This window comes from Taeniopygia guttata, chromosome 5 (assembly GCF_048771995.1).
Source record: "Taeniopygia guttata chromosome 5, bTaeGut7.mat, whole genome shotgun sequence".
NCBI classification, from domain to species: Eukaryota; Metazoa; Chordata; class Aves; order Passeriformes; family Estrildidae; genus Taeniopygia; species Taeniopygia guttata.
This window is the reverse complement of record NC_133030.1, coordinates 45,011,041-45,024,233: the sequence shown is the minus strand read 5'-3', so window position 1 is coordinate 45,024,233 and position 13,193 is coordinate 45,011,041. Positions and strand designations below refer to the sequence as shown.

The following is a 13,193-nucleotide window of genomic DNA, read 5'->3' as shown; positions in this document are numbered from 1 at the left end:
GGCTATAACCACATCAGCCTGTATATGACGTTTCCAGCATTGACTGCCAAGTCAAGGCTATCAAAAGGGAAGGTGATATATTAGCAAACTTGTTTGTATTTCACGAGAAAAATCTTTGGCTTTTTTGTTATGTCAGGTTTCTATTTCCTTTGTTAACTTTGAAGAAAATTAAAATAATGTAATGCAAAACAAGCAACAGCAACTTCTAAGTGCCAAATTCTTTTATTCTTGGTTTTAAGTGTAACAAAACTAGGATACTAAATAATCCTGAGTAAGCATCTGAATATGACAAGTTACTGTCTTTACTTACTAAGAATCTTACAAGTTGCTAAGCATCTATCTGCTTAGCAACTTGTATCTTAAAGTAAGCCTTCCTTGAGCAGTGGAGCTTGCTTGTCATGTTTTCATGTGAAACACAAATATTTTGAACAGACATCAGAATGTTAAAGTGTTATTTCTTGCAAAACCTAAATTTTTGAGGTTCCTGACAACCAGTATCCTCCCCCTTCATTTTTCCTCTGCAGTTGTTTAAGAATGTCTGTGAACGGGGGCGTTGGTCTGAAAGACTGATGACTGCCTACAACAGCTATAAAGATGGTGATTCAAATTCTGCTGTGGTTCAGTATCTTCTTCTGGCAGAGCAAGGCTATGAAGTTGCACAAAGCAATGCTGCTTTCATACTTGATCAGAGTAAGAATCTGACTGTGTACTGAAAAGGGTTTTTCTGGAGGTGGAATGTTAGAACTTTAATGAAGCTCTTGTCCTCTTTCCTGCTCTTCACACTGGAAAATAATCAGTTTTCATTTTCACTTCTGAAGATGATTTCATAGGCTGAAAGTTAAAATACATTTAATTTCTGACTTAGGGATTTTAAAATGGCATAAGCAGAGAGTCTTTAGAAAATTGCACAGTCCTAAAAATTCTCTTCCCCTGGATTTCCCAAGCACAATTGTAAAAGTAGGGATTGCATTAGATTTATTAGATTTAGTTTCGACCTGTACTATGCATAGAAGTCATAGTGTCCTTTGTTCTTTCTCTTGTAATGCATTTTCTCAGCACCTTCTTCTTTGTGTGACTTTACTGATGCTACTCTTGAAGCAGGTGTTAAGGAGCTGGGCAGTTGATTCTCTTAGATTTGAAAAAAAAAAATTGTCCTGTGTGTCTTACTGGAACTGGATGGCTTGAACTTGGATTTATTTGAGTTTGAAGTCATTGGGAGACAATGGAAGTGCAATGGCAAATCTTTCTAGAAACTGAAAAACACAGTATTTTAAACTTTCTCTATACCAAATCTAGGTCTCATTGCCAGCTTTGTCTTAGTATTGAAAACACCTATTGGTGGCTGATGGGCTAATCTAACATCTTCATTTCTAGTTAATGTTTTTTAAAGGTGTCTGAGTTAATAATCTTTAGATAAGATACAGTAATGACAGTCTTGGCAGGAAGTGCATGCTTGCAAAGAAACGTTTTTCTCTGAGTTAAAACTCTGATTGTCTTTACTCAGATATATCTGCATCTTGACTGGAGATTGTTTTAAAATTACTTGACAGGTTTTATACAAAATCTTTGTGTCAGCTGTGGGATAGTACAACTGAAACCATAATTACACTAGAAGTTCAAGTTATAAATCCTTTGAATTATCCAGTAGTTCATGAACCTTCAAACTATGTCATGGACAACTTCTGAAGTAGCCAAAGCACTGCCATGTAAGAGACTGCAGTCTGGCTGGTTAAGGAGTTTAAGCCTTTGTTTTACCTGACTAGTCCTGGGTTTCAGATGGCCAAAACTATAACAGCTTATACTTCAGCCTTGTATTTGTCAAAGTCCAAATTATGTGCTCTTAGGACTTGCATTTTCTGTCATTCCTCAAGTATGCATCAGAATCTCCTACAGCTGGAATGGGAGAGACGCTTGGTAAGCCATAGCTCAGGGTGAAATTATATAGTTTGTTCCTAGCCCTCTTATGTGGTCAGATAAATGGAAAGGCCATATAAATGAAAGGGGGTTTTATGAGTTTCAGATGGGTTGAATCTTGTTTGTTCTGTAACACAGATTGCTTCAAGTTTTTAGTATATTTCAGCAGACTGAAGATAAGCAGGGGTTTTTTTTGTGGTTGTGTGTACATATACCATGGCTCTATTTAACTGGATTATTTTCTTCTTTAGAAGAAGCTAGCATAGTAGGAGAAAATGAAACCTATCCTCGAGCTTTGCTTCACTGGAATAGGGCAGCTTCTCAAGGTATGTGTGTACCTCACAATTCCACTCTGTTTCTTATGTTGAGGGATACATTCAGTGTAGGTTTGCAACTGCAGTGTGAGCTGCAGGTTGAGCTCTGGCTGGGAGGAGCCAGAGGCAAGGGGCCATGAACTGCCGACCTTTTCCATAACAAGGGGCTCAGGGACCTGTGGTCAAGCCAGGTGACAAGACACAGCAGGAGCCAAGAACCCCAGACTTAAGTATGAACAGACTGTGAGGGTATAAAAGCCCAGGGATTCTTTTATTTGGGATTCCTCCTTGGAAATACAAGCTCAAGCTCTTTTATGTGTTACTATGCCATTATTAAATTGTTTAGGAGATTCAGGCATCTGAGACTCTGCTCTTGGAAACCCAGAGTCGAACCAGTAAAGAAAGCTTGTTTTGACTGCGTGAGAATGGCACAAGTAGGGAGTCAAGCACCAATCAGCCCTTGCAGCCACCCACTGCAAAGGAGGAAGGAGCCTCAGTTCCTGCAGTACCAGTCTGTAGTGGTGGGAGTGTGATGGCCAGAGTGGCTCCCTAATGATCAGATGGGAAGGTTTCCTTATCATTTAGTAGAGCTATTAATGCCCAGTTCCATCTGTTTTGCTATGAAACATGTAAAGAGGAAAGTTTTCCTCCTCCTGTTAACAGAAGTTGTGTCCCAGAATGGGTAGTTGATACTCTTAGGTCTGTTGTTAGCTATAGTGTCATTACAATATCCTTGCATGTCTGAGCCTTTCTGTCATTCTGAAGACTAAAAGGACTAAATGCCAAATATACTTTGTATTTCTCTTGCTGTTCCATATGGAATTGTAGAGCAGTGTTAAACGACATTAGCGATGTTGGCACTGACTTTTCTAAAAATATATCTGCTTGGAAAAATAAATCCAAAATCCTTAAGAGTAATTTGTTACTTTTTATCATTTATTAAGAAATGCAATTTCCTATTCAAACTAAGATATGAAGAATGCATCCTTGATGTCCAAACAACACAAATTTAAATTCTGCTTGTTTACCTACCCTAAAATAACCAAAAGTTAACTTAATGATGAAATATCTTGAGGTGTCTAACTTGCAAAGGGATGCATCTACCCTAATATCTGTCTACTAGTTTTTGAATTTAGAGCAAGAGTACCATGCAAATTCAGACTTTAAAGGCTTTTAGTTGAAAGTTAAGAAGTTGAAATGATGACATGAATAATGAGACACTATTTTTAAAGTTTCCAGTGTACTTTTCCAGTTTACTGCTTTTAAAAAAGAAGTTGAATCCTTTAAAGGACATATAGAAAATGAAAAGTTTTTTTCTGTAATAAGGGACCAATCATGAGCATGTTATGCGTTTTCAGCTGCTACCACTTCATAGCAATAAAAATGTTGGTAGGGTTACTAGGAAAAGGTCTTACCTGCAAATAGAAATCGGTTGTGTTTTGGTTAGCTTAGCCAAATTTAAAAAATAAAAGCTGTTTATGTGAGAGGGTGGTGAAAGATAAACAGTTTGTACAAACTGTGAAAAGTAATATTAATGCTCCTGCTGCATCTTCATAGGAAGCCAAAAGGGTTTCTTTGCCCAGCTATTTTATCCTTTTTTGTTGTTTTTTGATTTATAGGATATACTGTTGCAAGAATTAAGCTTGGAGATTACCATTTTTATGGGTTTGGTACTGATGTTGATTACGAAACTGCATTTATTCACTATCGACTGGCATCAGAACAGCAGCACAGTGCTCAAGCAATGTTTAATCTGGGCTACATGCATGAGAAGGGATTGGGCATCAAGCAGGTGAGCGAGCTGTACACTGAGAGTCTTTGTTAGAGTACATTTGCTGATACTCAAGTCCACAACTGCTACTGGGCTTTGGGTAGTGTATAACTAACCACTTAATTTGGAATTAGCATGTCTCTCAATACATTCACCAGTAGGCAAGGGACAAGTATATTGACTTTGCACTTAACTATGTGAATTAATGATGCACAGACAGGGAAGAAACATTTGCCTAAAACCGTGAATATTGGCAAAAGAGTGCCATATGCTTCAGAAATGCTTTCAAGACTTTGAAGTGTCATGAAATGAATGCAAATCAACTCCAGGCTCATAGTGTTTTACTAAAGGATTATTCGTGTCCTCTGAAACACTGGTTAAATTGTTTCCTGTATCAAGACATTTTGAAAACAAGGTAACAAAGTATAACCACGACCAAATCAGCTGTGGTTTTTCAATTGAGGCAGACATGACCTAAAGAAGACAGTATATCTGGTTCTCCTAGGAAGCCTATGGTGTGTTGCTGTCCATGAGTTAATTCTTATGGAATCCAGAGCAACGTATTTTTATATGTGTCAAAATAATGTAATTGGCAATTGCATGCTAATTTTGAGCAGCCTACCTTAGCATAATGCATGAATGTAATAATAACTTGACATGAAACTGTAAGAAATGGCTTAATTTTCCCTATTTTCAGTGAGCTTCAACTTTTTTTTTGTCTACATATGCATCTTCTAATTATTCTGTTGATCTGATCTGTTACAAAAGACCAATTTTTGCTTCTTGACAAAATATGAGAACAACACAGAGCAAATCATAAGTCAATATTGTTACTTTGGCAGCATCAGGCAATCAACATTTGAAAAATACTTAGTGACCTAGATGTAAAAGTGACAATAAAGTACACAAACTGCATTTTTTCTGGAGTTTATTTTCAAATGTTACTTTAGGATGGTTTTCCCTTTGTGACTGAGCCCTCAAAGGCAGTTAACTTCTGAAAATAAGTCTGCAGCTAAAAGCAATAGTTCTAAAGTTGAAGGTTTTCTTAAAAAAATTCTTTCAGGCATGGACCTTTTTATTTTGCTGCTGTCTTGAATGCTACACAATTTAGATCAAATAATAAAAAGTTTGAAAAGGTTATTGCATTGTGTTCAGCATGATGGGAAAAATTATTCCTAATGCCATCATTTGCACAGTGTTTTCCAGCCTGAAGCAGAGATGGCTACACAGAGAGCCAAAATCAGTGCATAGAGGCTTATGATGACCATATGTAGCCTCGCTTCATGCAGAGGAATAATACTTTCTCTCCTTCAGTTCCACCATGGAATGAAATGTTAAATTGCAAGGGAAATAGAGATAGTTAATATAAATAAAGGAGCACTGAGAATGTCTAAAGGAAACTGCTTGTATAAAACCAGTCTTAGTAATTCTGAATATGTAATGTCCTTGCTTTCCGCGTTCTGTAAGATGAGAAGATGGATATTTAAGACTAATTTAGATGAGGCTAGGGGCTGGGCCAGGATATTCTAAAAAAGGCTGAGTTTTGCATGAAGCAGAATTCCTTAAATTGCTCTCTGTGCTTGAACTTTTGCCAGTCTGCTCTCACTAATGCCAGTTTATGTGCATTTTGGACAAGTAATGAAATATAATTTGTGTATATGTGCAGAAATGGTTAGAAGCTGCGCTGTGCAGCAGACTTACTGTAGTGTAACTGAGAGGAAATGCTGCTGCATATTCCTCAAAAACTTGGGTTTTCTTAGTCTTATGTTTCTTGTGGTGTTGGAAATGTGAACTTCAATTCTGGCTTCAGTTAAAATAGCGTCATCCTCAAATTGAAGCTTCCATTTACTTGTATATTCAGAGGTGAACATATCTCAGAAGAAAAACCTATGATTAGTTTTTCAAGTTCTTCAAAACTGTGCTTTGAATTTTCTTACCTTCAGGATATTCATCTTGCCAAACGATTCTATGACATGGCAGCTGAAGCAAGCCCAGATGCTCAAGTTCCAGTCTTCCTAGCACTTTGCAAGCTTGGAGTGATTTATTCCTTGCAGTACATACGAGAAATTAATGTAAGTAATTCAGAATTAAAAGAAAACGGCAAATGTGTTCCTGTTTTTTAAATAAGCTCAATTTGTAATTTTACTTAAGTAGAAGTATTGCTTGAACCTTCTGCAAACTTAGGATAGATTTGTTTTCTACTGTTGCATACTAAGAAAGTCACTGAAGCTTTTATGCCTATTTCCTATTTTGCAACTCTGTGAATCTGAAATGTGCACAGGCAGTGCTCTTCTGTGCTGTTCTTCCCTTGAAGAGAATTTCTCAAAACTGATTGTTCTTATCTATGACCATCTGCTATCAAAATGAAGCAGATTAAACTGACATAATTGCTCAGGGGAAAAAAACTATATCCCTAATTCTCATGCTATTTTATATTCAGCTGTAACAACCCCATTATTGTTTGAGCTCTGTTGGGGAAAAAATGTCTGTATTAGATAGTTTATGTATTTTATAGTGTTTCTACTGGGTGATGGCCCTGAAAAAAAAAAGCTTTCTGGAGTCTTAAGTGGAGTCTTTCCAATATTTCTCAGTGTTCTGACATGTTATGCCTTTTTAGATTAGTTAATAAACTAAAATGGTATGGAAGTTATTACCACTTAGAGCAAATGCAGTTTCAGGCAATTCAGCAAAGTTTGACAAATCATAGTAGTCTTGAGGCTGAGGACAGTCAAAAGTCAAATGGGCAAGTACCCACAGAAGCTGGTATGCAGAACACAGTTTTTCCTAGTTTTAAGTCTGCTGCTGCAGATTTAAATTGGCAGTGACTGTGTCATATCATCAGATACACTAGTGAAGCAGAGGAGTGCATGTTGGCTAATCCTTATGCAAAAGGGGTCTTGCAAAAAGGCACTTCAATCAAAATTCCTGGTCCATTACCTGCAAAAATCTCAGCATTGTACCACACAAGTGTCCTGAAGCTTAATGCTCTGTCATTCGTGGGAAAGCCACAAAACTGCATAGTGGAACTTTCATCTCTAAAATAGAAAATAGTGTATCTCATTCTGTATAGCACACCTCTTGGTTTTAATGGTATTTTAGTCCCTGGAAACTAGGAATGTCACTGATGTGATACTTTTTCTTCAGAGAGGAAAAGAGCCACTAAGCTTAAAAACTGATACTTGTATATGAAAAGTGTTAGAAGTCAAATTTAAAATCAAAGTAATTTCCCATTTGTGTTCTTTGACATGATGTGGACTTTTTCTTTCTTAGATGAGAGAGGTATTCTCACACATTGATATGGACCAGCTGCTGGGGCCTGAGTGGGACCTCTACCTTATGACTATCATTGCCTTGCTCCTGGGAACAATTATAGCTTACAGACAAAGGCAGCACCAAGCAATTCCCAGACCAGCAGGACTGCGGCCAGCTGTGCCTCAACAAGAACCGCCCCCAGAGCATCAACCACCACAATAGCAACAAGAGCCTCAATGAAAGAACTGGATTTTTCCAAAAGGAACAATTTTCATTGTGAATTAGGACTTTGGATCAACAGTCCCTCCCCCAAAAGAGGCACAAAGAAGTAAAAAAAATGTTTGAAAGCTGCTTAGAATGATGCCTTTTTTCAGGGATAAGAAAATTGTTTTGAAACTGATTTGAATGTTATTTCAGTGCCAATGGAATAACACTATGGCTTTTTTCATGGAAACACAAGAGTGCTACTACAAAAATGTTGCCTGCTGTATCTAGTTCCTCTTTGTTCAGAGTCCTTTTCATCTCCCAGAGAGACAGAAGGCTAGCAGTGGAAGGTTTTTGCCTGCTTGATAGCAGTTACCCTTTATAAAAGTAATAATAATAAATTTATGGCAAATTTAAGTCCAAGAAGCTGACCTATATAAAAATTCTGAAAAGATTAGGGCTGTTAGGAATATAAATTCTGACCTGCATCCCAAGTATTTATATAGTCCTTATTTCATTTTTTTTTTTTTAGTATTTCTTATAATTTGATATAGGCTGTCTTGGATGGTTTAACATAGATTATTGATAAACCCTGTAAAACTAAGCCAACAAACATGCTACTCTCCATTTGTGCTTTGTTTTGGGTTTTTTCCTGCATTCCCCTTAGACAGTTCTCAGCAGTCAGTATATTGCCCGTGAGGTGGAGTGGGACAAATGGGGTCTGTAAAGCTTGTCAGTTGAAAACTGTCCACACAGCGCCCAGATCTCACATACTTCTAAAACTTTTCAGGAGACTGTGTACTTTGCAGTCCTTCATGACATGAAAACCTATTGGTAGAGTTGCTAAATATAAATTTGTCTTTACCAAGAGGCTGAGTCTAGATAGTAGGAAGCACCAGTATTACTGCACACACTGAAGAAAGGAGAGAGCCAGAAGTCTCAGTGAGTTAGACTTGCTTTTGGAGTTGGAAGTTCTGTGGTTAATTTTCAACAATCCTGTTAGTGATTTGCACTGCAAGAAAGAAATGTGTGTATCTAATGCATGCATCTGCTTAATGCATCTACAAAAAAGAGCCACAAAAATGCATGCTGTCTACAAAAGGACATGGGCTTATGCCAGTGATGCTACTCCAAAGCTACAGGGGTGCTCTGGCTGTCTCCAGCCTCTCTTGTACCTGGCATAAAGGAAAGTCACAGTAATGTCTCTGGCTGTGCCATCTCAAGGACCCCTTGTAAAAGAAAATCCTAAAAGAAAGAAGGCTAGTGGCTCCTTGATGCCATCAGGTCAGTGTAAAGGCCTTTTAATGAGTGTAAAGACTGTGGACTGATGATTTAAGACTGCAAGAGGAATCTTCACTTAGTGATGATTTTCATTGAACTATAATTTCTGGGGCTGGGGATGGGAATTGGCAGAATAGTTTAGGAGCACGAAATGCATAATTGTCTGTCCTTATTTTCCAATGGTAGTGAAATACTGGTTTCTGTACTAGCATTAAACCCTCTGAATATACTATCATAAAGCTGAATGAATACAAATGAGGAGGCTTTAGCTGCTTTCTGACAGAAGCTGTTGTGTTTGAAGGGTTAAGGGCTTCTTTTCATGCAAATGTTTTTCTGGTGTATTGGCAACAACAACATATCAATACACTTTATTTAGAATTGAGATTTTGGTATGGTTTCATATTTGGTACATGTGCAAAGAGATCATTGCACAATAGATCTCTAGTTTGGGTAGAGGATAAGCAATCCATTCTTTTGTAAATGGAAGTGTCACGGATGACTAGTATTAAAGGTACTAGTATTATAGGTAGAACTTCTCAGTACTTCACAATGCTTATGCTGGTCATATGAAGACAAATCTTTAATTTTAGTGTGGAGGGTTGCAGCATGTGGTAGAGGAATGCCTTGTTCAGTCTCAATCATCATTAGCAGATGAAACAGTATTGAACTTAAATGTAGTGTCTTATATGTACAGCATTCCCCAGCTGCATTTCTAAGATATCTGTGACTTCTGAACACTCCCTCTGAAATATTTTGCCACTGTCACTTAATAACTTTTTAGCTTGGCATGAGTAAATTAAAGATTGTATGGAAATCGTTTTTAAGTTAAATACCATTCATTCATTCATTGGTATTGATCTCTTAGGCAATTCAGAAATTTTGTTACTGCATTATTAAAATGTTTTGGTTGTTGATCTATTAGAACTAAATTCTAAAAGCTCTGTTTTGCTTGCACGAGAATCTCTTATCACTGCTGCTATGTGACAGTCTTACAGATGACTTTCAGTGAATCTGATGCATTTTTACATCCAAGAAATCAGCAGAAGAAAACAATTGAAGATCAGCAAGTTACTTCATTTTAAAAACTGTTTTTTGAAGGAGCAATAAGGAAGTCTTTCTCCTGCTTTTTTCCCTTCCAGCAAATTACTACCACTAACTCTTCAGATGACATTCATTTGAATGTGGTGGTAGAAGAAAAAGGTACTTACCATAAATAATGGCAAGTTAACTCAGGGATTAAAGATATGAATAAGTTTTCTAAATCAGTTATCTACACCATGACTTCAGTTTTTGTGACAATCCCTTACTACCCCATTCTGAAACTTGCTTTTTGAGGAAAGTATATTTAACTCTTACTAGCAATATGTTCCTTATGCACTCAGTTAATCAAGCATCTTTTTCCTAAAGAAGCTGAGTTGCTCAGTTTACTGCAGTGAAGTACTTTTCTCTTTTGGTTGCACACAGGTTATCTTATAGTTTATATGCAGGAGTATTTAAGAAGGGAAACTTGTTGTAAGAGAAACCTTTCTGGGTGTGTTCAGCATGGTTTGAATAGAAAAGTTGTATTCTTTGTGAGTAGTAACATAGGCCAGAGCCTGCCTATTTGACCTTCATAGACACATGCTCTTCTTTCCCTACACAGAAAATGGAACTACAGAGCAGTAAGTGTTATTGGTGGGATTTTTATATGTAGGAGAACTGTGGGAAAATATGAAGAAACGCATTATTCTGCACCTCAAATTATTAATCAAAGACATTAGCTGTTCTTGCTAGTTAAAAGAAACACTGAACTGTTGAGAAAACAGGATTTTAGTTCATCACTGGTGAAACTTGTCCCAGAGCTATCTGTTGAAATAATTTTCTTGCTTTATATTTCCATGATGGGACAGTGTAATAGAAGGTAAGGCCTTTTATGCAAACATCCCTGTGAGACTCTTGCAAGATAGTTTTACTCACTTTTTAGTTATCTTCCATAAGTCAGCTACTCTTATTTAAAAAAAAAAAAAGTTTTAATTTTGGGGGGAGAACATTAAGATATGGCTTGTGAAAGGACTTTTTAAGACTATGCATTATCTAATTTCCACCTATTATATGCTAGTTTTGGCCTATAAAAGGGGATTGCACTCACCTTTGCAAGTTGCTTTCCTTTTAGATAGGCAACAATGAACTGAAATTCTATTTTTTTGTTTCAGAGAATATTAAACTGAAAAGATTTAGTTTGATTTGAACTACTGCAAATGCATATGGCAAATAGGGACTATTGGGGGAACCCTTTGTTTTTATCAGCTACAGTTCTTTAAAGGGTCTTGTAGGAGTTTTGTAAATTTATTTTGTATTTAAAATCAGTATAAAGGCTGGTCAAATGTAATATAATTGTGTAAACAAATTATGTTAATAGAAAGATGTACAGATTCATTTTGTACTGTATCTTTAATCTTGTGAAATAAAGATACCACCTGTGTGGTTACCCTCAGTGTTCACAGTGGTTATGATGACAGAAGATGTGATTTGATAGTCATATGCACTGGTATATGCCACTAGTCAATGCACCCCTTCCTATAAGGATTCTCATACTTTCACTTCCATTCCTTAGGAAGGGCAAAGAGAGGAGGAATGGATCATTATGCATTTTGTCTTCAGTTATGCTATAAACTTGCCCTCTGTGTGCATGTATGTGTGTGACAGCATATATAGCATTTGTACCATGGCTGGTAGGCTCAGAACTGCTGTGTGATTCAAGAGTAACGTCAGAATTACTACTGCATTTTCAATGATACAGAGATAATTCAGTCAGTTGGAACAGATACTAGGGGAGGGATTACTCCAAGCTGACAGATTTGTTTGCTTTGCAGGCTGTTTTTGACCCATTCATCCCTTCAGGCTCCACCTGTTGAGACCAAGTCCTCCCTTATTCATTGAGTTGATGTGCTTTGCAATGTGCTTGTTCATTGGGGAGAAGGAAAGTAAGGACAGTGGGGGAGCAGTAATGCCTAGGAAAGGTATCAATAGGTAAGTGATCCTGACCATCAGCCCAAATCACAGTTTTCTGAAGTATTTGGAGGCTTTCCATGTCTGCTCCTGCCAATAGCACTTGTTGCAGGTAAAAGCAGGACTGCAGGTATTAAAACTAGATTGAGTTCAACTAACAAAGCTCAAGCTAAGTGAGGCCATCCCTCACCTTCCAGAAAAGTCCATTGTTTGAGATGTGACTGCTGACATACTCAGTTGAGGTGGGATGAAGTAGATACTTTACTGTATTTGTAGCCTGTGTGTCAGTGTGGAGCTGTGTTCTGTGGAGGGAACCGAGTACCAGGTGGTACCATATGATGTGGTGTGGGAGAGTGTTGGGGATTTCTGTAGCTTGTTTGTTTTAAAAAGCTCCAGGATAATGTTCATTGAAAACTAGTATGTTTTGTTTGGTTTTGGTTTTTATATTGCTGTATTCTTTATATTTTAGTTTTGAGACTGAAACTAATTAAAATATTATTAGAAAGTATAATTTCTAAACCTGCAAGACCTGTTTGATTAGAATGTGTTATTCGGTACGACAAAATGTTCTTCCTCCTCTCTAAACTATCATGATCTTAATGGATTTTCAAATCATGACTTTGATTCCTTTTTTCTATAAAGAATAATTGAGGAAAAAAGTCACTCTAGCCTACTTACTGTCAGAAATCTTCAGGCTACTGCAATCAGCTTCTTCTAAAGCCAAGGATGAGGGAGGACAGTGTACCATCTATTCAGATAATGAAAAATGGAACATACAGTCCTAAATTTCATTTTCAGAAAGAAAAGTGCAGATGGAGTACCACTGTAGTTGCTCTTCAGGTATTAAGAGAGATAGATGTCATTTAGCTTCCACAGAGATGGGTTGCTCACATTTTTATATCTTTGGTGTCCAACTTCTTGAGCTTTCCATGTAATATGGGTTACAATTCCAGATTTTAAAAATAACTTTGAAGAATATCAGGTTTTTGTGTTGCAAAATACTGAAATTATAGCTCTTCAGTTCTTCTGTCAATAATTTTCTGTATTTCCTTATTTTTTATATGCTTGTTTTTTCTTCATTCTTCCTCCTAAACATAGATTGTTCTGTATAAAATTAGTTGTTCCAGTTCCCATCTATTATGTGGCTCCATTTCTGTACAGGATTCATACCAACATTTTTTATTGCTTCTAATTAACTGCTTTAGCTGGAGGGGAAAAATATTGTATCTGGGATGTGTGTTTGTAGCAACAAGGGGGTGTTAGACAAAAATGGCAACTTGGACTTGTTAAATACTTGAGGTCTCAAAGACTGGGAATGGAGTAACTTCCAGACTTTGAGTCACTGTCGTATCTTGAGAGAATGTGTGTATATACATGCACAGAGATCTAAGAAGTCCTTGGTTGCAGGAGCTTGGAAACTTAACAAAATTAAATAATTCAGTAGTCTTTATTCCTCTCATATTTGTGGA

At 37.0% G+C, this 13,193-nt stretch overlaps 1 protein-coding gene across 2 annotated transcripts in view; it reads left to right on the top strand.

Moving 5' to 3' along the window:
- SEL1L (SEL1L adaptor subunit of SYVN1 ubiquitin ligase) overlaps nucleotides 1-11,203 on the top strand; it is a 34,648-nt gene extending 23,445 nt beyond the window's left edge. The window contains exons 17-21 of one of the 2 annotated variants that reach the window (XM_002200549.6): nucleotides 525-690; nucleotides 2,166-2,240; nucleotides 3,848-4,020; nucleotides 5,943-6,071; nucleotides 7,270-11,203. In XM_002200549.6, coding sequence (XP_002200585.5) covers nucleotides 525-690; nucleotides 2,166-2,240; nucleotides 3,848-4,020; nucleotides 5,943-6,071; nucleotides 7,270-7,473 — 747 coding nt within the window. In that variant the 3' untranslated portion in view covers nucleotides 7,474-11,203. The remainder of the gene's footprint in view (nucleotides 1-524; nucleotides 691-2,165; nucleotides 2,241-3,847; nucleotides 4,021-5,942; nucleotides 6,072-7,269) is intronic. The other variant, XM_041716834.2, reaches the window with a different exon arrangement.
- Nucleotides 11,204-13,193: the final 1,990 nt, after the last annotated feature.